The sequence below is a fragment of the Orussus abietinus genome, unplaced genomic scaffold (assembly GCF_000612105.2).
Source record: "Orussus abietinus isolate OABI.00-Male unplaced genomic scaffold, Oabi_2.0 scaffold384, whole genome shotgun sequence".
NCBI lineage: Eukaryota > Metazoa > Arthropoda > Insecta > Hymenoptera > Orussidae > Orussus > Orussus abietinus.
The window spans coordinates 43,593-68,825 of NW_019394537.1; the positions used below are offsets into that span (position 1 = coordinate 43,593).

The 25,233-nt window shown below is 45.2% G+C and overlaps 1 protein-coding gene across 8 annotated transcripts in view; it reads left to right on the forward strand.

Annotated features, from left to right (window-relative positions):
* LOC105702722 overlaps positions 1 to 25,233 on the forward strand; it is a 72,347-nt gene that overhangs the window by 43,253 nt on the left and 3,861 nt on the right. For 6 of the 8 annotated variants that reach the window (XM_012430508.2, XM_012430509.2, XM_012430506.2 and 3 more), the window contains 7 exons: positions 20,021 to 20,138; positions 21,270 to 21,401; positions 21,629 to 21,652; positions 21,764 to 21,799; positions 21,884 to 22,048; positions 22,185 to 22,298; positions 22,386 to 22,459. In XM_012430508.2, the coding sequence (XP_012285931.1) occupies positions 20,021 to 20,138; positions 21,270 to 21,401; positions 21,629 to 21,652; positions 21,764 to 21,799; positions 21,884 to 22,048; positions 22,185 to 22,298; positions 22,386 to 22,459 (663 nt within the window). The remainder of the gene's footprint in view (positions 1 to 20,020; positions 20,139 to 21,269; positions 21,402 to 21,628; positions 21,653 to 21,763; positions 21,800 to 21,883; positions 22,049 to 22,184; positions 22,299 to 22,385; positions 22,460 to 25,233) is intronic. The other 2 variants (XM_012430507.2, XM_012430513.2) reach the window with 2 other exon arrangements.

Genomic DNA, 25,233 nt, shown 5'->3' on the forward strand with positions numbered 1-25,233 from the left:
TTGCCTCACTCCTTTGTACGCATTCCGAAATCCAGCGGTGTTGTAATTGCGGTTTTCATTTTTTTTCTTTTTTTATTTCGGTTTCTTTTCCACGCGGTTGTGCGCAGCGGAAAATTGCACCATCGACACTATCGGCGGCTTTTGGTCGGAAGTTTGCCAACGCGTGGGAGCGCGCTCTTTTGACGGCCGCGAAAGTCGGCTCTTGTGTCGATTCTCTACGGGTGTTTTCTTATAGCGACCGGGCGGAAATAAATGCGGATACGACGACCGGGTTTTTCTCATCAGGCCGCTGATCTCCTATGGGATGTATTAACGTTTACGTCGATCCATGGGAGGTTTTTGTGAACTCGTCTTCTTTCTCCAAAGGGAAAAGTAGATCGTGGTCGAGCTCGACGTCCACGATTCGATCTCCTTCCGAATAAATCTACGTTCTTGCACATTGCGATTCCCTCTGATGTTTCTATTCCATGATGCGAGTATTCCGGGTCATCTCCATTGATCATGCAAAGTGGCGAAAATTCGCTCGTGGAAATTTTTGACCGTAGTCGCGTTTACTTTCGTTAATTCCTTGTTACGCGAGGAAGTTTCAATTCCTTAATACGAGTATTCCCAGTCATCTTCAATGATCATGCAAAGTGGCGAAAATTCGCTCGTGGAAATTTTCGATCATAGTCGCGTTTACTTTCGCCAATTCCTTGTTACGCGAGGAAGTTTCAGTTCCATGATACGAGTATTCCCAGTTATCTACATTGATCATGCAAAGTGGCGAAAATCCGCTCGTGGAAATTTTCGACCGTAGTCGCGTTTACTTTCGCCAATTCCTTGTTACGCGAGGAAGTTTCAGTTCCATGGTACGAGTATTCCCAGTCATCTTCATTGATCATGTAAAGTGGCGAAAACTCGCTCGTAGAAATTTTTCACCGTATTTGCGATTACTTTCACTAATTCCTTGTTCCGCGAGGAAGTTTCAATTCCACGATGCGAGTATTCCGGATCATTTCCATTGGTGATACAAAGTGTCGAAAATTCACTTGTGGACATTTTCGACCCTAGTCGCGATTACTTTCGCCAATTCCTTGTTACACGAGGAAGTTTCAATTCCATGATACGAGTATTCCCAGTCATTTCCATTGGTGATACAGTGTCGAAAATTCACTTGTGGAGATTTTCGACCCTAGTCGCGTATACTTTCGCCATTTCCAGGTACTTCTGGGTGTCAGCTGGCCGAAACTCTCCCTTTTCGTCGAACGAGCCGATCAATAGACGAAGAACCCCTCTCTGGCCCTGAATTTTATTCCTGCAATTTGGGGAGCCGCCCTTCCTTTCGCTCTTTTCGCTCTGGGCTTGCTTCGTCGGTCCCTTAGAATGTCGCTTAATACCTTTCCAAGGCCAACCGTGCTGTCGTCAAGCTGGGCTTTGGGGCGAGTTTGAATTTAGCTCGGAAGCCCTTCATAACTTTTGTCATAAAGGTCCCCATATTTATGTTATTAATTATAGTAAGCCTTTTTAGGGGGGAAGGTCGAGCTTATCGAACTAGTCCTAAAACGGAATGAATTATTTTTTAATTTTAAATTCCCGTTGCCTAGTTTTAAACATACAACCCAACGAGATATTAACCTGAGAACTTTGTTGATGAGGTCAACCTGTACCGCGGTATCGAATGAACGTTTCCTGACGCCGGGGAGTTAGCGTCTCGTGTATGTGTCTGTTGCGTTTACGTTTTTCAGCCCGCCACCGCAAGCCGCTGTTTTGTCCATGTGTTGGTAAGGGGGCATTATACGGTCAAGTTGGTATCTCCTCTCCTGCACTGTCGGTGCGCGATTACGACCCGTTAATTAGAACCTGGTTGAAATCTCGCGGTGGGGCCCGAGCGTGTGCCGCTTCTGTCAAGTCTAAAAAGCTGACCTAACCTAACCTATTCCGACTTATCCCAGACCAGTTTCTTAGGGAGGTCCGACGGTGCTTTAGCTTCGGTCGAGTCGAAAAAGCTAATCGAGTCTAACCTACTCTAGCTTTCCTCGAATGCGTATATGTTTAGTCCAGTTTATGAGTAGCGTAATTTAACGTGTTCTGACCTATCCTTGGCCAATTTTCTAGCAGAGTCTAAACGCGTACAGCTTCAGTCAAGGCTAAATGCTAAGCTAATGTAACCTACCCTGACTCGTCATTGATTAATCCTCTAGTTGGGTTTAGACGCGTACAGCTTCAGTCGAGTCTAAAAACTAACCTACTCTAACCTACTCTGACTCACTCTTGATCAGATTCGTTGCGAGGTTAGGGTGGGTTTAGCTTTGGTCAAGTTTAAAAGCTAACTTACTCCAACCTACCCTGACTCATGTTTGAACAGACTTGTAGCAAAATTCGAATGTATTTGGTTTTGGTCAAGTTTAAGAGCTAACCTAATCCAAACTACCCTCACTTATCTTTAACCAAACTTGTAGCGAGGTTCAAGCGTGTTTAGTTTCGGTCAAGTCTAAGAGCTAACCTAATATGACTTGTTCTGACTTATCCTTGACCAATTTCCTAGCAGGGTCTTGACGCATATAGCTTCAGTCAGGTCTGAAAGCTAATCTAATCCAGTCTACCCCGACTCATCCTTGACCAGACTTGTAGCGTGGCCCGAGCGCGTATCGCTTCCGTTAAGTCCGAAACTTAAGTTAGTCTAACTTAATCCTCGACCGGCCGGTCGCAACGAGCGCATCATTCAGAGGTAGTGTTATTTGTGTTCTAGCGCGCTAATAAAGCGAGTGAAGCAAATGCAAATCGCTGAGGATGCCACGGGTGGGGACTACTACCAGCTGACATACCCTAACTAGCGACCACTCAGCGGCCCTCCTTTACCGACTAACAGTACTAACACCTAACGCTACTTGCACATTCGTCGGGAAGAGGGACAGAAAGCGAGAGAGGGATGAGAGAAATAGAGAAAAAAGGGAGAGAGAGGGAGAGAGAGGAAGAAGGAGCCCTAACGAGCGGACGTAGGAAGCTCGGAGAATGAGAGGCAGGCGAAGGAGAAGTAAAGCTGAGAAGGAAGAAGCGATGTGGAAGAGAAGGGAGAGATAGAGATAGAGTGACAGAAGAAGGAGAAGAAGGTGGAGGAGGAGGAGGATGGGGGAGAGTGGCGAGGAGAGGGATAGAGCAGGCGAAAAAAAAAAGAGGAAAAAGGAATAGCGTAGGAAGTCGTCACGGGGTGCTGTCCATAAAGTATGTAAGGTGCTAAAAGGGATGAGTGGGTCTGTGAATTTTTTAAACCCCGGACTCTGCTTAACGATAACGTCCATTTATCTATTTCTCTCTCTCTCTCTATCGAGAGAGGGAGTAAACTGATATAAGAGCACCTCGCGCAGGTGGAAGAATAAACGAGCAAAACACGTATATCCACTTTTATGCCGAGGAGGATCCTCTTGCCTGAAGTTACTTTTCTCACGATTTTTTCCTTCTACTACACGATGCACGTAATGAAGGTTTTTTCTAAAAGTAGTACCGCGTAAGGTCTGTAGAATTGACATTGCAGCTTCGAAAACGAAGGTCTCTTGAAAAGCAATCCCTACGTAATTTATGGAGAGTCCCTTGGAGAGAATCGAGAGACGGAGGTAGAGGGACAGGCGGGGAGGGGGGGCTTCGAAATATACAATATGCAGTCCATAGTCGTCCGTATAGAAGTACAAGCGATACAAGCCAGACAGGGAAAGAGGGAGGCCGTTGTAACGCGTTTAGCGCGGTTAACTATTCCCAGGTACTATATCACGCGACTAAATCGTACAAAGTCCAGTGCAGTTACTAGGGACCCGAGGATTCCTTCCTTACGTGTCCTAGTCGATACCCTCCGAGGAGCTAGCTAGTGCCGCGCGCTATTTAGCCGAGATGCGTGTATTTTTCCAATTTCATACAGGATTAAACGAAAAAAAATGGTCCCGTCGTATGTCGCGCCTCTCGCAGCTTCGTAGACCAGTGACTAACGTGGCATGACTTAGATCATATCTATTAATAATGCGAACGATCGCGCGTGCGCGGGATCGAGAGATCGCGCGGAGACGGAAAAAGGGGCAAACTATGGATGGGCCGAGAGGGAGAGAGACGCAGCTATGCGGGCGACCGCGGGTGGGAGAGAGAGGTCCGATCGCGAGGCGGCTGCCGAGGAACCGGGATACCCGTTAATGTAAACGATCGCCGGTGATCGATCTCTTCCCGATGGCGTTTCCGCGCGATCGATCGCTCCGAGTTGCCGAGTATCCCTGTAGGATCTTCCCTGTAGGACCTTTCGGACATTTTAGACACTTATAGACACCTTTTACGCCCCGAGGTTGTACACGCCGCGGATTTTTCAATTTAGGTCGTGCAGGGTTGAGTTGCCCAGGTCGAGCTCGGGTTGAATTTCGGGGGTTAGTAGCCCGTTGCTCAGGATGTGCAGCTCGACGGGACTCTGACGGAGATATTTTCAGGATGTAGACGTACCCCGGGATCAAGGTTTCCCTCAATGTCGAGAGGAGATCCCGAAGAGGGACTCGCTGGGCCCGGCGAGGCGACTCGGCGATGGTTTTATCGATGCTCTCGTTTTATAATTAATTGACGGAATATTAATTATCCGCGGTGCTGCAGGAATTGATTCCTAGAAGTCAAACGAAGAATATTAGAGTCGTCCAATGTTTAATAAGGAATTTTTTAAAGTTATTGTCAACCGTGTTTGCGGTACCTATCGTGGACAGATGTTTGACGATCATTGATTGCATGGCACTGATAAGCGCCCGTTCGCAGCGTGAAACTATCTTTGCCGTAAGTCGTTCGTTGGTCGAGTTTCAGGAATTATTTCCATTTATGGATACGTAATGGCCCAATTTTTCTCGTCCTTCGTACTTCCTTATCGCGAGGCACCGCTCGAGACCGTATAATGTTAAATTGACCTCGTCATTTCGCGTGACGGAAAAGAGTTTTCACGGTAAAGCCATCGCTGTTTCCACTTAGCCTTGCTTGTGCATTCGAACCGAGAGAGAGATATTTTCTTCCACCGTTGAAGAGAGATCGAACCGCGATCTCGATTCGATTTGAGCTCTACCTCCTCCGCGTCCCATAACGCGATAAAGAAAGCCTAATAATCGATAAAGTTCTTCCTAAAGTCTCAAGTATAATCGACGTATGCGTAGATTAGAGAATAATAATAAAAAAAAGAAGTAAGGTAAAGACATAAGGAACTTCCTAGTTTCAGCATGCGACGTTAGACTTTAATAGTGTCTCTCTGTACCGACTTCAGTATAAAATCGGAGTCGCGATAGTAATTCCTATGTCTTATCAAGTATACTATTAGAAATTAGATCGATCGGTAGGCTAAGTTAATCCCTTGAAAGGGAAAATTCCCATTTCGTTGGAACTCGAGTGGCGTTGATGGTACCACCCGTTCCCTCGATTACCCTATCAGCGTGATCAATCGTGGATTATCGATTCGCGTATCAATTAATCATGTCGCGAGGAAAGATAGAAAAAGAAAACAACTCTCGCCATTCATCGGGTACATTCTAGGACCAAGTCCTTGCGATTCGCGCTCGCCAGTGTTCAAGAAATCTTCAGTATTTTGTTCCGCCGATTTAGAGAAGAGGGTGCTGAAGCGAGAAAGGCCTCTGAGAAAGGATTACAAAGAAACAGAAATAAGGGAGGATAAAGACAACGAGGAAACTTGGCGAGTAGAAGAGACGGAGGAGCATAGAACATCCAGAAGATTCCCTGCGAGAGATACCGTCCTTTTTATAATCCGAAAGGAGCAATTGCTGGTCGCCTATTTCGAGGGGAGCTGGACGAGGCTCCAACGGAAAGCAGCCTGGATACAGGGGAAAGAAGGGGCGAAAGATCAACCGAAGGTCCGACACCGAAGCGGATGCCGAAGATCGTTTTAGATCTTCGACGAAGTGCGGGAACCGGGAGAAGTATTTTCCTCCGACCTCGTAAGTTCGGGTAAAAGCGAAGAAAGGAGAGAGTGAACTTCCGGCACCAGCTGATCATCCTTATCATCCTTTGGGATAATGAAGGAACCGGCAGTCCCGAACTCCGGACCGACCGCTGTCGCTGCCTCCCCTAACGTGGCGCCGGCCAGCGGGTAAATAATTCCTCAAGTATCTGCATCCAATTCTATGCGTATCTGTTTTTTCGAGCGTTCGCACCTCGTTTCGGGAGTACGTCCATTGACATTTTTTTCGGAGAACCCTCAGACCCCTCGTAGAGGTCCAGCTCAACGTCGAGACCCGATTCGCGATTGGCCTCGTCCAGTGCCGGATCTGCGGATTCTCTTCTCTTTTCCGCTCCTCGAATCGAAATTTTAGCTCTACTTTGAAGTGCGTTACCTAAGTAAACCTTTCGGTTCCATTTCACTCTTCGAGTCCTACTTTGTACGCCCTATTTAAGATGAATTAAATTCCGATTTAGGCCGACAAGTAGAAACGGGAATATCTGCCACTTTTGAAGTTTAATGTAGGATCTTAGTTGTATAGAAGTTATCTTTTTTTTTTTAATATTATTGCAGTCTCTAATTAGAGGTTCTAAGTATGTTAACAATTTTGACTCGGTCCCTTTAGTCCATTTCCGATGTTACGATTTATTTGGAATTTTTTAGGGTACTTTTATGTCGCCTTTTAATTGTTCCTGGCGATCCGGCACTGTGTTCGGTTGTACGCGATGCGTGGCGCACCTTTCATTCAACGTGTACTTGAATTTAGTTGACTATAACGATGATGAGACTCGAGGTCTCAACGAATCGGGGGTGCGACTTGGAGAGGCCTGGGGGTGATCCTGACACACCTCAGGGATGCTGTGTCCGCGAGAAAGATGTGACGAGCAAAATCGGTCTTGATCTTGGTCTTGCACGTTTTGCAAGATTGACCGATTTTGCTCATCACTAGGAAGATGTAACCTCGATGTAACCTCGAACTCGACCAATCTCTCCTGAATGCGAACAGGCCTCGTGCAATCTATCTCAGGACACGTAGAACAGGCTGAGCCAAGGACCTCCCTAAAAGTGACCGAAGGGTTATCGGAAACGGTCTTCGCCCTTTGTTTTCACGGACACGGCCATCCCTCTCCCCTTTCCGGCAGATTTTCATCCCCTTCTGCGGCATGACTCCGTATGATCCTTCTTGGTCGATGTACCCAATGGAGGATTACGTTGCAACCGATCTTAGATAGTCTGTGTCTACCGTAGGACCCTGCCCTTCCTTTTTTATATGTTGCACCTGTACGACGAGTAGATCCAGTCCGAGCCGTCGTCATGAAATATTGCTAGTTATTATAAATATTACGCGCATGCAGTATACGAATCTCACGGTCCTGTCCTCCTCGAGAGTCCTTTCCTCCACAGTAGGGCCGCCTTTTATTTGGCCGTTTGCTTGGTCCCGCTTTCGTTCTCTCGGCCGTTTTATGCATCATCGAGTTCTTTTTCCACTTTGCACCGCCCTTGCACATTTGGCTCGGGTTCGCTCCGCGAAGGAAGTCTCGTATTTCGCTTAAGTCGGCTCCCAGGATCGTCGCGAGGTGGAGGAACCGCCTTTCGATCCCCCGAATCTTGACCGTCCTGCGGGACTTATCGGGGGACTTGCGATTCTCGAGGGACTTGCCATTCCCAGGGACTCTTCGGTTCGACTAACGATCGCCGTTTGTTGCCACCGCAACCGGTTCTCTACTTCTCGACCTTGCCTTCTCGTTATGAATTACATTACTCGCGCAGGCCAGGGGTAATCGGACTAGTCTAGGATAGCCCGGTGGCAACGACACCTTATCGGCCACTTATCGTCCCTAGGGAAGTGTCACTTGATGCCGAAGGAAGTGTGTCTTTTTGAAACGATTTTTCGAAAAGGACGAGTTTTAAAGGAGATTGACCGTATAAAATTTGCGTAAACTGTGATTTTTCCTTTGAGTCGTGGGATTTTCATGAGTTTGTGGAAAGGATTAAGATTCACTTATGTCGGCCACTTTTTTTTTTTAATGGAGATTGACCGTATAAAATTTGCGTAAGCTGTGATTTTTATGAGTTTGTGGAAAGGATTGAGATTCATTTATGTCGGCCACTTATCGTCCCTAGGGAAGTGTCATTTGACGCCGAAGAAAGTGTGTCTTTTAGAAACAATTTTTCGAAAAGGACGAATTTTAAAGGAGATTGACCGTATAAAATTTGCGTAAACTGTGATTTTTCCTTTGAGTCGTGGGATTTCTATGAGTTTGTGGAAAGGATTGAGATTCACTTATGTCGGCCACTTATCGTCCCTTAGAAAGTGTCACATGACGCCGGAGGAAGCATTTCTTTAAAAGGATTCTTCGGGGGAAAAACGAATTTAATAGGAAATTGACTGTATAATATTTGCAGAAATTGTATCTTTTTTTTTTAAATTCAAGGGATTCTTATGTGTTTGTGGAACGGAGGGGGTTTCAGATTAACGTAAAGTGAACGTCGTGGGACGGTGTATGGGATTTGTGTTATATTTGAAGCGTTGGTAATGATTTTCTGTCAGAAATCCGCCGACGTAAGAGTGTAAACCTTAAGGAGGCTCTTTCAAGTCGACAACTTATCGTCCCTAGGGAAGTGTCACATGTCGCCGTAGGAAGCATTTTTTTTAAAGGGATTCTTCGGAAAAAAAAACGAATTTTATAGGAAATTCACTGTATAATGTTTGCAGAAATTGTGCTTTTTTTCATTCAAGGCATTCCTATGTGTTTGTGGAACGGAGGGGGTTTCAGATTAACGTAAAGTGAACGTCATGGGACGGTGTATGGGATTTGTGTTATATTTGAAGCGTTGGTAATGATTTTCTGTCAGAAATCTACCGAGGTAACAGGGGAAAGCTTAAGGAGGCTCTCTCAAGTCGACCTAGGTTAGAACGGTCCAAATTTTTTCTTTTCCCGCCCCCAGGAGCGTTAAAACACCCGACTTAACGAAGTCCTCGAAAGTTATTCCCCCCTCCGAGCATTCTCAGCGGTATTGTTCCGCGATTGTCATCTACGAAGGCACTTCTCCACGAGGTCACAGAGCGTGAACGCTGAGGTAGGTCTATCATTCTGACTAGAAAGTACAATGGCAGGGAACACCGTTGGAAACTCATCGTATTTAGGTTTCAATAGGTGCTATCAAGTCGTGAAATTGAACGGTTCGGTCGGTAGGTTTGTTTTTCACTATTTTAACCAGAACGCGTTGGCTTAGATTAAAAGTAAGAGACAAGATCATTCCGGAAACGCGCGTTGGAAGAAATAATATCTTGGAGTAAAAATTCTTGATCGCGTATGAAATTGAGGAGTTAACGCTTCTACCAAGAAAATACATGATTTCACCCTAGTGGCACAAAATATTTGTTCTATATTTTCTATATATTTAACGAATATCCTACATTTTGTAAATATTTAGCAGACATTTGAAATATTTGCAAAACGTTTATTTTAGAATATTATATCTATAATATTTATGTAATATTAGCTCCATGTGTTTTCATACTATTTTTCTACCAGATATACAAAACATTTCGTTTCATTTTAATACAAGCATTTTTTAAATATTATCTACCGAATACAGTATAAACGTTATAAAAATATATAAATAAAAATCACACGTTTTGCTCCCATAATGAAATAGCGGAACGAAAATATTACAACAATTTTTCGTGTTTTTTGATACCAAATGAAGTGTCCGATAATAGTCGCGAAGTAAAAAATGTATTTTTGTTATATGTTCATGAATTATTAAAACTAAATATGTCATTGAGTTTTTCCACAAATATTTCTGATATCTTCGAATGAAATCTACAAGGAATCTTAAAAAATCTGTCGCCTGAGATATTTAGCAAAGATTACAAAGAAATATATAGAAATTATTCTATGCTACTAGGGCACCATGTAATGAGGTTCATTAATATCTTTGTACCTGCGTTTTCTTACACAACGATTGATTGTGCAATTGAATGATTGCATTTCATTGATTGGGACAGAAACTATTGACGGTAGTTTCCTCGGAATGCTTCCGTGAATTGAAAGGCCTAAAAATCATGCTAGCACTCAAGAATCAGGGGTATCAAATTGGGAGTCGTTTATCCGCTCCCAGGTGGCATTTCCTGGACAATCAGAGCGTTAACTGGAGAGGGATACCTGCAGGATTTTTCCAACTTGGGCTGCAATCGTTTTTGCAGGTTTCCTTGCACCGATACTTCCGTTGCCCGGCACCTCTCTTTTCGTCTTTAGCGCCGACCTGGTCACTCTCTTGCCGTTTCACTCTCGAATTTAGCAATTCCCCCAGAAATCCAGCGGTCTGCGACGGAACTTTGCGCATTCGTTTCACGTTCCACTTCCATTTCCTCGGGAGTCCCTCCGGTGCCGTTCTCTCCTAGCGTTAGATGTCGAGCAATGGCTAAGTAGGCGTTTTTACCTGTCAAAATCGGTGAGAATCGGTGAAATCCCGAAAGCTGAACGCAGAGAATTACTTACACACCGCCGCATCTTCGTATCATTCGAGTTACTCGAACCTGTATTCGTAGCAGGCAGGTTGATAGATTTATTCATGCCTAAGCACGGTGTGTAGAAATACTTGCGATAATACGGTAGAAATTCTCAACTAGAAAGGAAGTAACTCTTTCTAGTTTATTTTCCTCTCCGCAGACACCCTGGAATGCAAAATGCCCATGGCACTGGTTAGGTCTCGCAGCTGTTAATAGCGTTTCAGAGTCGGAAGAGGAAACTTCTTTTTCCTTCTCATGATTTCTTTTTTTTCCTCTTCGTTAATACCCAGGAATGCCGCGGTCTACCGAGAAGGAATTACCCCCGCGGAAACTTGATTGATACCTGTGTCAAGTATTTATACACTCTTAACCGGTTGCAAAGAGAGAAGATCGTAGTTATTTATGGGACTCATTAGGCGATACCTGAAAAATCGTCGCAACACGGTATCGAGGGAATTATCTCTTGGCAATGAGGAAGAATTGCACGTCGAGAGGAGTGATTTATTTTCCTTTTAGCTGGATAGTGACGATTACTTCTTTATGATAGGAAAAAAAGCGGGGAAATCGCGCGGAAGTGCCGCGGAACATCGAGCTGCCGTAACTCTTTTAACTGGGGCTTTAATTTCTCTCGATACGAGAGGGAGGGTCCATTTCCATAATTTAAATGAATCCGTCGAGGTGCAGCCGAAAAGGGCACGGAGTCGTATATTTCAATTCTTTGCTCTCTCCCGAAGGGAGGATTATTTCACGTAAGCTGTGACATGATTTATCGGTTACACAGGTTTATGTACTCTTGAGAGACGCGAAGTGGAGGATGTAGACACCGAGGGTGGAGGGAGGAAACCTTTGAGCTATTTTCATTCAACCTTTCGTTCTGTAGTGGACGATATGTTTGTGGAAGTCCAAGTCGTCGACGTCCCGAGGGGTTTCTTTTTTTCTTCTTTTTTTTTTTTTCGTGTCAAGGAACTGTCGAGTAGCGGAATGTGCGAATGCGAGATCGTGGAACGAACTTCTTCGTTCCGCGCATACCTCTGTTTTGGAAAATTTCGAAGGGAGTCTTTTGCCGAAAGTGACATTTATAACTCGAGAAGGAACTTCCGAAGATTCTTGAAAATTCTTTCCAAAAGGCTGATTTTGAGTTTGATGCTTTTCTGCAGTGCAGCTCGCCGGGAGGCGTTCCGATGCAATTTTGATCCTCCGTTCCGCGAATACCTCTGTTTTGGCAAATTTCGAAGTGAGTCATTTGCCGAATGTGACATTTATAACTCGAGAAGGAACTTCCGAAGATTCTTGAAAATTCTTTCCAGAAGACTGATTTCGAGTTTGATGCTTTTCTGCAGCGCAGCTCGGCCGGGGGGTGCTCCGATGCAATTTTCATCCTCCGTTCCGCGAATACCTCTGTTTTGGCAAATTTCGAAGGAAGTCTTTTGCTGAATGTGACATTTATAACTCGAGAAGGAACTTCCGAAGATTCTTGATAATTCTTTCCAGAAGTTTGATTTCGAGTTTGATGCATTCCTGTGGCGCAGCTCGTCGGGGGATGTTCCGATGCAATTTTGATCCTCCATTCCGCGAATACCTCTGTTTTGGCAAATTTCGAAGGGAGTCATTTGCCGAATGTGACATTTATAACTCGAAAAGGAACTTCCGAAGATTCTTGAAAATCCTTTCCAGAAGGCTGATTTCGAGTTTGATGCATTCCTGTGGCGCAGCTCGCCGGGGGGTGCTCCAATGCAATTTTGATCCCCCGCAATGCCGACATTTATGCGCACCCTGAATTGAGAGATGCGCCAAAGTGCGTCAAATATTTCACGGTCCCGGGTACCGTCACTCGGGATTTACAGGACGCCGTAAAACGGAATGTAATATGCGTATGTGCGAGAGGATACTTTTGGCAAATGGCACAGACTGCGGCGGAATTCCAGCCTATGCAGTCAAGGCTGGGGGTGCACCGAGGGTTGTCGACGGATACACCAAGAGCCGCCCGAATGCCGGGAATACCGAGCTTGGTGGTTGTACCTTTCCTCTTTTTCTTATTTTTTCCACAATTTTTCTCGCCTTTCTAATTTTACTTTCTTCTCGCAATTCCCTAGCAAACGTCAAATGGCGTGTTTCGATTTATTGACACTTCATTCAAACGATCCGATGCCCTTGCAGGTAGAGAAAATTAGAAATTCTCTTATGATCGATAAGAGAAATTCATTACAGACTAACCAAACTTTGAAAAGCTCCGTTATGAATATCGCGAATTAAATTCACGCTTTACGAAGGATTTGAAAAAAAAAAAGAAAAAGAAACGGTCAGATAAACTTCGGTCGAGACCGTTCATGCACGAGTCCGAGCTCTGTACGTTTCCATCCAACGTAGTCACTCGAGCGCCAAATCGAAGGTCCCGTTCTCTGTAGGCGAGTGTTCGGGAAGCCAATTAAAAAGGGGAGTTCTACCCTCGGCGTTATGTCGGGATCGTTTAGCTGTAAGCATCGCACGCGAAAACTACCCTTAACGAAGGGTCGGAAAGCGAGGGGTCGGAGAGCAAATGGTCAGACCAGGTCCAGTGGAGAGCAGAGGCCTGAACACCGCACGCCAGTTCGAGGTCTCGATTGCGTTTCTAATTGTTAAAAAATCGTCGAACCGTCGAATAGAGATTCCCTCGTGGGCACTCGAGGAGCCAATTAAACGAAAGGAGTTCCCGTCCTCGAGTCCTCGTCCTGGAATCGCTCGTCGCGAGCTCGGCCGCTCGATAAAGGCGAAAGCGTAACCAATCCACGAAAACTTTGGGAGGCATTAAATTGCGGGGGTGGTTGCTTGGAAACGGGGAAACGAGAAATGGGGAAACGGGAACCGTGAGGAGCCCGGCCTTTGGGGATGCCCCCTGCAGGGTGGAGAAAGCGGAAATTCTGGAGCCGCGATAAATCCTCCCCGTGGGGAAAGTTGGTCGTCTAGACGCTACGTGGCTGGCGAGGTCCTGGTTGGTCAGGACCCTCCACCAGGATTCATGGGTTCGGGGGTGAAGGCGAGGTCGAGAAACCCATTAGCCCTTGGCATTGCGTGGAAACGCCTTCGACCTGGCCCTCTGTTCTACCCAAAACGTGATTAAAATCGATTTCAATCCCTCTCTAGCGTGCCAAAAGAACGTAAAGAACCCACTATAGAGAGTTTACGACTTCTTTCGGGGTTCCTCCAAGGATGGGCATTTTTAAGACACGAGATTCTCAACGAAAGTGCGATAATATGGCTTTTGTCGTATCCTTTGTTATCCCTACTGGGGTCTTTGACATTAGTCCTTGGCATTGCGCGGAAACGCCTTCAATCTCAGCCGTACATCCTACACAAAATGTGATGAAAATTGATTTCCAGGATTACTTTATCCCTTCCTGTCTTGTAAAAAGGACGCGAAGGATCCATCGTGAAGAGTTGAGGACTTCTTTCTGGGTCAGAAACGCCTTCCACCTCAGCCTTACATCCTACACAAAATGTGATGAAAATTGATTTCCAGGATTATTTTATCCCTTCCTGTCTCGTAAAAAGGACGCAAAGGATCCATCGTGAAGAGTTGAGGGCTTCTTCCGGGGTCAGAAACGCCTTCAACCTCAGCCCTACATCCTACACAAAATATGATAAAAATTGATTTCCAGGATTATTTTATCCCTTCCTGTCTCGTAAAAAGGACGCAAAGGATCCATCGTGAAGAATTGGGGGCTTCTTCCGGGGTCAGAAACGCCTTCAACCTCAGCCCTACATCCTACACAAAATGTGACGAAAATTGATTTCCAGGATTACTTTATCCCTCCCTGTCTTGTAAAAACGACGCGAAGGATCCATCGTGAAGAGTTGAGGACTTCTTTCGGGGTTGATTCGGGGCTGAGAATTCAGGAAACGGGTTTCCACTTGGAAACGCGATAATACGGTATTTGTCGGCTCCTCTATTGTTCTTCTTATTGTTCAGCCCTCTTTGAGGGCCGCATGGACCGGAAACTGGATGCTGCGAGCGCGTAGGGAAAATCCGTCGAAGCTGGTCGGTTTGGACATCCTCGGGTCCAGACAGGGGGTCCTTTGGGGCAGGTTCGTTAATTAGTGATCGCGTTTCTGCGACGGGGTGCCCTCGCTGCGTTTTCTTTGACTTGGCCAGCTGCCAGAAACGTCCCTGATGATCCAGCCGGCCATCTCGCCCGGAACGGGACTCACCCTGGCTAGACGGAAGTTGGCACGGGATTCGTCGTTCCGCCGGATCAAGTTCACGTAGCGAATTCCGATATTTCACTCTATTTCCATGAGCAGGGAAACCCTTCTTCCGGGGTAAAAATAGCCTTTACGTGGATGCACGGTAATACCCTCGAAAATGAAACGTTCGTCGTTCTTACTCCTCGATTATACATTGTCCAGCAATTCGCGAGTGTCTTCTAATTAAGCTAAATCTCCAAGGAACGAAGGCCTTAATTGCTTTCCGAGGGACTTACGATGAGCGTTTTCCCTAGGAAGCTCTAATCCTCGAGCAGAGCCGAAAAGCCATATTACACGAGGTGCGAGTTCCGGGGAAACTTCTCGTGACCGTTTCCATGCGTTTTTACCTTCTATCTTTACCTTCTTTTTCTAATGGCAACTCAATCTCCAGTCGAGAGCTTTAACGCGATTTCCAGGTAACCCGTTTACTCTTCATCGAATGTCCATTAACGTCTCGTAGGCGAGGGCCCATTAGCCGGTGACAATTTTCCCTGGCTTGTTTCCCCTTAATCGGGTCTTCGTCAGTCCGGCAACGGTGAAGAAATCATTGGCACTTAAACTCTAGGCGCGCATATTAAATTATTAAATCCGGTAAACGACGGAGACCGTGAAAGCTTTCGTAGCAATTGGATATATCCGATGCTCGTCTTGTTCTGCACGCGCGAATCGTCCGTTTTTTTATTCATTTTTAGAATTTCAAAATGAATGATATGTTAAGCCGCGTACAGACTTACAACCCCGCGGTCGAAGTCTGTGGTTGAGGCGCTCGCGCCGTTTCGCTCGGTCATTCTCTCCAGCTGAATATCGAACGCTTTCTGGTAAACTTCTTTGAAATTTCTTGTAAAAAAAGAAATTCCGTATAAAGTTTCATAAGCAAGAGTTTTCAGACACCACTTTCATGGCACCTTAACCCTTTGCGGACGAGACTTTTCCTTTCTAAAGGCTTTTAGGCGGCTATTTGCTGACCCTTGTTCGCAAAGGGTTGAAATCGTGCGATCGCCCCGTGCGAAAATATCAAAATCGATGATTTTTTTTTCCCATTTCAAGGGTTTAGCGCCCCCTTAACCAGTTAACTGTGTCGACCTATTGGAAACGTGTGTTTTCATGACGAGTATACTCGTCAAACACAGCTAACTGGTTAAGAGCCGCTCGCGCCGTCTCACTCGGTCGTTCTCTCCAGCTGAATATCGAACTCCTTCTGGTAAACTTCTTTGAAATTTCTTGTAAAAAATGAAATTCCGTATAAAGTTTCATAAACAAGAGTTTTCAGACACCACTTTCATGGCACCTTAACCCTTTGCGGACGAGACTTTTCCTTTCTAAAGGCTCTTAGGCGGCTATTTGCCGACCCTCGTCCGCAAAGGGTTGAAAACGTGCGATCGCCCCGTGCGAAAATATCAAAATCGATGATTTTTTTCAAATTTAAGGATTTTGCGCCCCCTTAAGAGCCGCTCGTGCCGTTTCGCTCGGTCATTCTCTCCAGTTGAATATCGAACTCCTTCTGGTAAACTTCTTTGAAATTTCTTGTAAAAAATGAAATTCCGTATAAAGTTTCATAAACAAGAGTTTTCAGACACCACTTTCATGGCACCTTAACCCTTTGCGGACGAGACTTTTCCTTTCTAAAGGCTCTTAGGCGGCTATTTGCCGACCCTCCTCCGCAAAGGGTTGAAAACGTGCGATCGCCCCGTGCGAAAATATCAAAATCGATGATGTTTTAAATTTCAAGGATTTTGCGCCCCCTTAAGAGCCGCTCGCGCCGTCTCGCTCGGCCATTCTCTCCGGCCGGGTATCGAACGCCTCCTGGACCGCGCGCTTGCGCGAACTCTCGTGGCCCTTTCCGTGTCCCGACCTCCCCGTCAGCCGCAGTGCTCCTACCAACGGCGTTTACGTTTGCGTCGGAGTCCTCGTCATAGACACGCCTCGTCCCGTGTTCGCGGGGAATCGTCACCGGGATCATGGACCCTCGCGGCGTTGCGCTCCTCGGGGTTCCCTGACGGCGGTCCTCCCCAGTGATGATCCCTGACCACCGCAAGAACCGCGCGCGCCCCCTTATTCGTCGCTCGAGAATCACTTTTTATTAACAACCACGAAGACGAGTCGACGAGACTGCAAAAGGTCTCATTCCCGACCGGACTGCGTCCTTCACTTGTGCGGAAAATATTCCGCGTTTTGGAGAATGGTGCTTGACCTTGAGCCTCCTGGTCCCACTCTGACTAACCTATTCTGTCACTTGAGAATAACTTTTTATTAACAACCATGAAGATGAGTCGAAGGGACTGCAAAAGGTCTCATTCTCGACTTGACTGCGTCCTTAAATTGCGCAGAAAATATTCCGCGTTTTGGAGAACGGTGCCTGACCTTGAAACCAAGCCTCCTGGTCCCACTGTGACTGACCTATTCTGTCGCTCGAGAATCACTTTTTATTAACAACCATGAAGACGAGTCGAAGGGACTGCAGAAGGTTCCATTCTCGACGTGACTGCGTCCTTAAATTGCGGAGGAAATATTCCGCGTTTTGGAGAACGGTGCCTGACCTTGAAACCAAGCCTCCCGGTCTCACTCCGACTGACCTTGATTTCCGGGTCCGGATTTATTCCTACCGGTGGTTTGAATGTTCTTTACAATTGATTCACCAGGATTTCTTTTATTTTGAATAATGCCTTAGGCATTCTTATTCGCCCTCAACCGCAGGATGTGATTCAGTGACGTCTACAGCGTTTGCTGATTTCCCTTGTTAGTCGGCCACTGCTGGTCTAATTTCCACCAAAGGTGTCTTTATAGTTATGGTGGTACGGAGCGGGAACCTTGCTCTTTGAAATACCTGAATCATTTTTAAGGGCGCGCGTTGGCCTTGAAACGGCCTTCCCAGGCTGGTCGACCTTGACTCCGATGAACAGGTCTTTCGCTATCACCGTTTTAGGCCTTTTGGGCTTTTGGAACGGCCCTGACCAACTGTATGCTCTCTTAGAAACAGTATTTCGGTCGATTACGTTATCACCCGCGTTAATTCGTCGAATGTCTTGGGGCAAAAAGGATACCGGGCATCTGGTCGAGATCGTCGTCGTTGGCACTCCGTCTTCCTGTCCTCAAGGTTGAGCGTGGTCACGCTCTCTTTCGAAAGCTTCTACGTCTTTCTCTAATTTGATAGGAGCCAATACGGCCGTCATACTCGAGATAAAAAATTCAGTGAAAAAGTTCCACCGCGAAAAGGCCGTTTCCTCTTTGCGGTGATTTATACCCACGGGGAGTCTTTTGCTAAATAAATAAATAGTTCTCGGAAGGTGAAGAGATTTTGCTCCGACGTCACCATCCAAGTCGACTCTTCGGGTCCGCGTATATAGTAAATTGTTTCGGTTCGTGATAATGCAGCAATGATAACAGTCGGTGTTCCTAGTCGTTGAATGAGTCACGACCGTCCCCACTTTCTATGCCCGAGATCGCAAAGAAAGAACGTCAAGTCCCGAGCCAAGTTTCAATTGAGTGACGTTTCAACTTGTAATTAATAATTATTATCGCATCAGCTGATGTCCTACGATTACGATTGCGGCTGGCACCCATTTGTTCGAGTCGAACCGGCGTAGGAGTATCGCGTTCGATTCGAGGTCGGCTCGATGATACAACTGTGATATTTATAGCCACTTGTTAATTAAAGTACGCAACAATTAACCGACATGCTTTTCCCGCCTACGCCTCGCCGTGAAATCCAACGTGACGATTTTTCAAGGCCCACCTTCGAGTTCCTCGAGTCTCCCCTTTCCGTGCTTTGAATGAGAGAAAAAAAAAATAGAAGAGAGACTAAGTGAATTTATTTTTACGCGAATAAACAGCCTCCCCTCTAAGAAGCAAATAGCCCTTTAGCGCCGATCTCCGAAGTGCCTACTCGAGCTGCCGCTGTTGAACGGCCATCATCCGAGCTCTTCGGCCCCTCCATCGAGTTCTCTTTATTTCCAGAGTACCAAAAACCCTTCGATCGCAGATCTAGACCGCGTCTTCGTCTTCGTCTTCGTCTTTGACAAAGGAATTTCCGTCTCAGGCCTGACGAGTCTTCCGAATCCGCTGAGTTACCTGAACAGATCTGGAGGAAAATGACTCATCCTTTAATCCGGCTCCAATTTTGCCGGCGTCAGGATCCTCCGGCGTGACCTGCCTACCTCGAGTTAGTGGTCCCTGGAAGAGGGGCCTCCTCTTTCTTTTTTATTCCTCCTTTTACTCCACAATTTGCCATGGCGTCATCCGAGACGTCAAGAGGCGCGAGAAGGCGCACCATGCTGCCCATGAGAAGCGTCAATCGGCTCCCGATCGGCCCGATAAATGTCGCCGAAAATGTTCCTTCTCCTCCCGGAAACGGGGTTTGCGAGGATGGGAAAGATTCCGGGCTCTCTTCCGAATGTTCTTCACCCACCGGAGGCTCCCCACCGCCGAGGCAGCAGAAACGCGGTTCCGTTTCTTCGACGTCCTCGATCGCCAACAGCATAGCTCGTGCCAAGCTCGATGCCGAAAGGTAGATCAGATGCTTTCGGACCTCACGATTTAACGAGGCTAGATAATCGGACGACTCTTTAATCGACAAAAATCTCTTCGCGACAACGTGAAGAGAACTTATCAAATTCGGTTGGCCATGGGAATTTGTTCCTAGGTTTTGATGAGAGAGCGGTACCTGATAATGGTTTACACGGTAAAAAAGACATTTGCGGTACCTATATTTCGTGGCAAACTATGGCATTGCCAATATAATTTCGCTCTTACTGCAGCAGTAAGCGCGCTAACTGTAAAGCCGTTTGCAATTATATCTGGATAAGTGAAAATCTAGACGTAACCGTAGGAGAGGGTTCTTTAGAAAAAGTTGCCCGCTAAATTGGCAAATAAATATTTAGCGGCGACGTAAAAGTCGTTGTCGTTACTACTGGATCGAATTATCGATGTACAGTTTGTCGCCGCTGGAGGAACAATTTGGCTATCGCGAATATAATTTCTGTTGCCCCATTGAAGTAATCACTTATACGTTGTCCATGTAGGGGATATCTTGGTTTTTCGAGCGTTTACATTTGCCGAAGCTAGTTAACCTTTTTCTTTTTTCTTTATTATTATCGAATTATTTTCCCGCAAGTTGTTATCGGCCTGGTCGTAGTTATCAGCTTTAGCGAGCTCGTATATTCCATTTCGCGACGACGTCACCGGCTGTCCCCGATTTGCTGCAAACGCGCCGTAAACGCATGCTCGAAATTGGCAGCCACCTGCCGCGAATCTCGCCCAGGACAGGGAAATAATATTATCGTTTCTTGCTCGCTGTCTAGCCCGAACGAGCACAAGGTGTAATCTCGCCCGTCTAATTTCCATTTCAGAATCAACGGCGGAAGGACGTCGAGGCTGCTGCGAAGCAGATCGGGAATGGAATCGCCCCGTACTCTTGACAGCGTGCGAACCCGTCAAGTGTCAAGCCCTCTCAGGCCTCCGAGAAACGTAAGAGGACCTAGGGAAAATCCATAACGACGTGCTCCGTCTCTGAAGTGACGTTTCCGCGACGAGGTGTCCGCTGTTAGAGCGAATTTCATTATTTTTACCCGGCTGTCCGCCATCCACAGATTGATCTCCTCGTGAATCTACCGATTCATCGATGGGAGTCCGGAAAGTAATGGATCGAACAGCTTAAAGAAACATGTATATAAAGCTGGAATTGCCACTTTAGCACAATTAAATGAAGTTTGTTGCAAAATTTATTGCTAATTCGTTGCTATTTTATTGCACAAGAGAAAAATTTCTTGCTCTTATACTTTTCCGAAAAATCGTGGCGATGTCAGCTTCATATAAAGCTAACACTGCCACAATAAAAAACAATTATTAAGTAAATGTTCATCGGTGAATTATATACCAGAATTTATTGCTAATTATTTGCTTGTAGAGAAACCAAATTTCAATTATTTTGCTCACCCCTAAAGGGGTGAATCGCCACCCCTGACGATGATCGCGGGACAGAAACATGAAAAACATGGGAGAATCGAACTATTTGTTCACATGGGAATTAATCGCTAATTAATGTAGGTTTGAAAATTGTATTTTTATTGAGATATTGGTTCTTCTCGGAGCAATTAATTTCCACGTGAAGAAGTAGTTCGATTCTCCCATGTTTTCCATCTTTCTGTCCTGCGATCAGCACTAGGGTTGGCGATTCACCCCTTTAGGGGTGAGCAAAAAAATTGAAATTTGGTTTTTCTGCGAGCAATTAATTAGCAATAAATTCTTGCATATAATTCGTCGATGAACGTTTACTTCATAATTGTTTTTTATTGTGGCAGTGCTAGCTTTATATAAAGCTGACATCACCACTATTTTTCGGAAAAGTATAGAAGCAACAAATTTTTTTCTTGTGCAATAAAATAGCAATGAGTAAGCAATAAATTTTGCAACAAATTTTATTGAATTGTGCTAAGGTGGCAATTCCAGCTTTATATACATTAAAGTTACCGACGCGAAATATCGGATGTCTAAAAATTTCCCTCGGGCACTTGACAATGAGTTTTGTGAATTTTTTTCTCATTTTTCTCGTTTCCTTTCTTCAGCGATTCTGACCAGGAAAAATGTCTTTTTATGCAGATCCAGTCACCGAGTTTGGATTCTGGCGATGAAGGAAGCGTCAGGGTGGAACGTGGGACGTACCAGCACATGTTCCAGGACATCGTCTCCATTAAGACGATGTTGCTGAAACTGAAACGGGTTCTTCAGGAGGTACGGGATTGACTAGAGATCGTTCCCCCGCCTCGGTCCTTTTTCTTCCCTCTGTATCGTTTCATTCTCCCATTTCCGGGAACCTTCGTTCTAAGTTTACCATACCTCCGCACAATTAACACACGTCCTGTCGCAATATAAGCCTCCGTTATCTTTTGTGTTCGTCTGATTAACACGCACCTTTCTGTTTTGCATTTTTTTGGTCATCCTTGGTTTTGCATTTGAAGTCAGGAGAGAACGGTTTGACGAGGGTACGTGTAAACTTTTCTTTATTCCTCTTTTTTTTGGCTAACCATGCGTATGTAAAGTCCATCCGCAAGATACAAGAGAGTAATCGGTCGTTGTTTCCCTTGTATTTGTAGGCAGAAACTCTCAACCCATTCGAAAACTCGATAAAGGTAAGCGAAGCGCGATGGGACGACGCGTCGGGATAAAGGAGGCGACGATGGATTCGGTGGTTGCTGATGAGGTCCTTTTTGCAGAATGGTCTCTTCTACAACCTGAATGAATGCGATACAACGGATGCTAGCACATCACCGGGGGGAGGAAACATCACCGTTGCTGACGAATTGGCCGATTTGCGGAGACAGGTCGTTTTTCTTCAAGGCCAGTTGGAGGATAAAGATCGCACGATACAATTGCTTCAGGTGATAACGCGTGGGGACTTCGCTGCTGAAACGCTGATAATTTCTTTTCTTGACGTATCTCTTGAATATTTGTCTTGAGTCAGTTACTTCCCTTTGAAGCATAACGGAATTCGACGTTTCACGTTTCACGTTTCAGTTGCAAATGACGAAATATCAGGGAATCAATTGTACAGACGCCCAGAGCGGTGCTTCCTCGATGCAGAGCTCTTCCATCAAGGATACGTGTAACGCGACGACGCAAACCGAAAAGGTAACTCGAGTTAGATGTCCTTTATGATAGAAAAATGAAGCGATGGGTCTGACATAACGCCGAGTATCGTTAATTCCCTGCTTTAAGATGAGACCGGTATCGGCAGGGCCTTCGCTTCTGCAGTCACTCCCGCAAGATGGCGGCATGGGGCCTCTCGTTAGGTAAAAATTCGATCAAATGAAATTATTTAACGTATCACGACACTCATATTTACCTTTAACGCGGCACCTTTTCACGAGACACACTTGCACCTGTCTAGATAGTTATCACCGTACAATGTATCACCTACGCAAGGAAGTTCCAGGTCAATTTGGACCGTTCCGATATTCTTGGTCAGTCTAAATGAACTTTTAACGGTGCAAAATAAGAGATAGATCTTTGGAGCCATCGTGAAATTGTACTCGAGAGTCCCGTAATCGAGACCACGTCGAGCCAATAAGTTATTTTCATTACCACTCTTTCGTTATTGTTAGACTTGTCGGGGACGTAAGTTTACTTCATCGAATGCCGAAACATTTATTTGTAATAACTCTTGGTGGATCTTCTTCTACATTTGGCTCGACGAAGTAAGCTCCGAATCCTCGCCCGGTTCATCGAATACACATTTCAACTGCATACGTTTCTTTTTCACCCATCGTGACATGTAAATAACCTATTGTTGATGCTGCCCTGGTCCTCGCCTGTCTCTGGTCAAACGAAACGAACAGCTTCAGGATCGGGAAGGTAGAGTGCGTCACTTTGTGTGACTTAATATTGGGATGTCTACTTCTTTGCGTGTTCTACCTCTTCATTTGCCTACATCTGCTCTACTTTAGGGTCGTCTGTTCTCATGCGTAGCATTAGTGCTTGGGTCTGTTCTGCATGTGGACCAAACAGTATTGCAATTTCTTACTTTCTTACGATATCTACGCTCATCTACATCTATGCGCCCTAAGAACGTCTCCGACGTGCAGAGTCCCTAAGTGAACTGAATTACTTCGCAATCTCAAATCGCTTTAAGGTGAAGTGAAACCCCCTTCAAATCAGTCGATTCGAATACAACACTTTTTTTTAAGGGTATTAGACCAAACTGCCCGAAACTTTGACACATGACTCGTGATCATCTAAGAATTGTCCTGGCACATTCAAAATTTGGATTTAAAAAAAAATGTTTAACTCAGCCCAAACCAGAAACAAAATGGCGTCGAGCTCTCATATTTAGATCGATATACAATTATCGAAGGCTCTGATATGAGAAACGAAAGGGTCAGGACAACTTTTACGACAATTTAGAACACTCTGATAATCGATAAACTCGCATTTGAACTGAATAAAGGCAAAAGAAAGAGTTTTATGAGCTTCTATGCTAAAACGATAACGTGAAGTGAAACCCCTTTCATATCAGTCGATTCGAATACAACACTTTTTTTTAAGGGTATTAGACCAAACTGCCCGAAACTTTGACACATGACGCGTGATCATCTAAGAATTGTCCTGGCACATTCAAAATTTGGATTTTTAGAGAAAAATTTTGTAACTCAGCCTAGACCAAAACCAAAATGGCGTCGAGCTCTCATATTTCGATCGATGTACAATTATCGAAGGCTCTGATATGAGAAACGAAAGGGTCAGGACAGTTTTTTCGACAATTTAGAACACTCTGGTAATCGATAAACTCGCATTTGAACGGAGTAAAGGCAAAAGAAAGGGTTTTATGAGCTTCTATGCTAAAACGATGGGAATACGAGGTCTCGGAGTGAAAATTCAATTAACTTGGAAATCACACATGGCGCAGGGGGTCCCTCTGCAGTCAATTAGAGCCCCAGAAAGCACGAATCCAGAAGATTTCTGGAGTTTTACTTCGATTTCCTTATAATTATCGTACGAAAACGACAGGTGGGGGTATGCCATTTAGTACAATACCCAATATAAGTCGACCCAGCTGTCAATATAATAACGAACATCGGCAACGTAGGTATTTAGAAAAATCTTCTTTATCGACGTCGATCAAGTTCCTCGACGTGTTTCACTTCACCTTAACTTTTCATGTAATCAAGGACGAACGGCAACTTCTCTCCGCCCTGGAACGTCCAATCCTATTCACAATTTCTGCATGTCGTGTGAGGTTACTTTTTACCGGCTAGATTTGAAGCTTGGAGCCATTCTTTAAAATTTCTTTCGAGGACACCAAACGCTCTGGGTATTAAATTTACTCTCGAAATCCGTGATCATTTAAACGACTTAATATTCGCGACGAGTATCTCCCTGGCATGAATTTCGAGAACACCTGTATATACCACGTGATAGCGTTTCAAGAGGTCAATGAATTAGCGCTTCGCCATATCCTCTTTCTGAGATCATAACCAATTTACGACCGATAACGTTTCACGCTGCGATGGGTAGCCGTGTGGGGTGAGTGTTTACTCTGTATCTTTAGAACTCGCATTAAGTCGTCTGGCATCTTTAGGTCTGATCTTTTAAGGCGGTACCCACTTGAAGCGTCGTAACATTTCCATAACACTTTCCTACGCTTAGGAAGAAACGCGGAGCAATAAGACGGTAGCCTTGCTCGAGACGGGGCACTAAACCATTAAGGTGATGTGAAAATGGCGTCAAAGTGTTCTCGTTGAAGCTTTTCTCCAAACTGGACGTACCGAGTCGATTCAAACTTTACAATATAAATATGGAGGGTGTAAGGAAAGTCTCGAAACTCATGAAGTTTCAATTTTTTACAAAATTTCTTCATAGATGTGTTCTAAAATTTGTTATAAAAAATGATATTTCACGCGGGTCAGGGCCGTATAGTCAACACATTTACGTTATAGAGTTTGAAACGATTCAACGCATCCAGTTTGGAGAAAAGTTTCATGAACGATTGTCTCTTCGGGTGCCATCATCTTTCACATCCCCTTAAGGCGATGTGAAAATGTGTCAAAGAGTTGGGAGAAATGTTTAT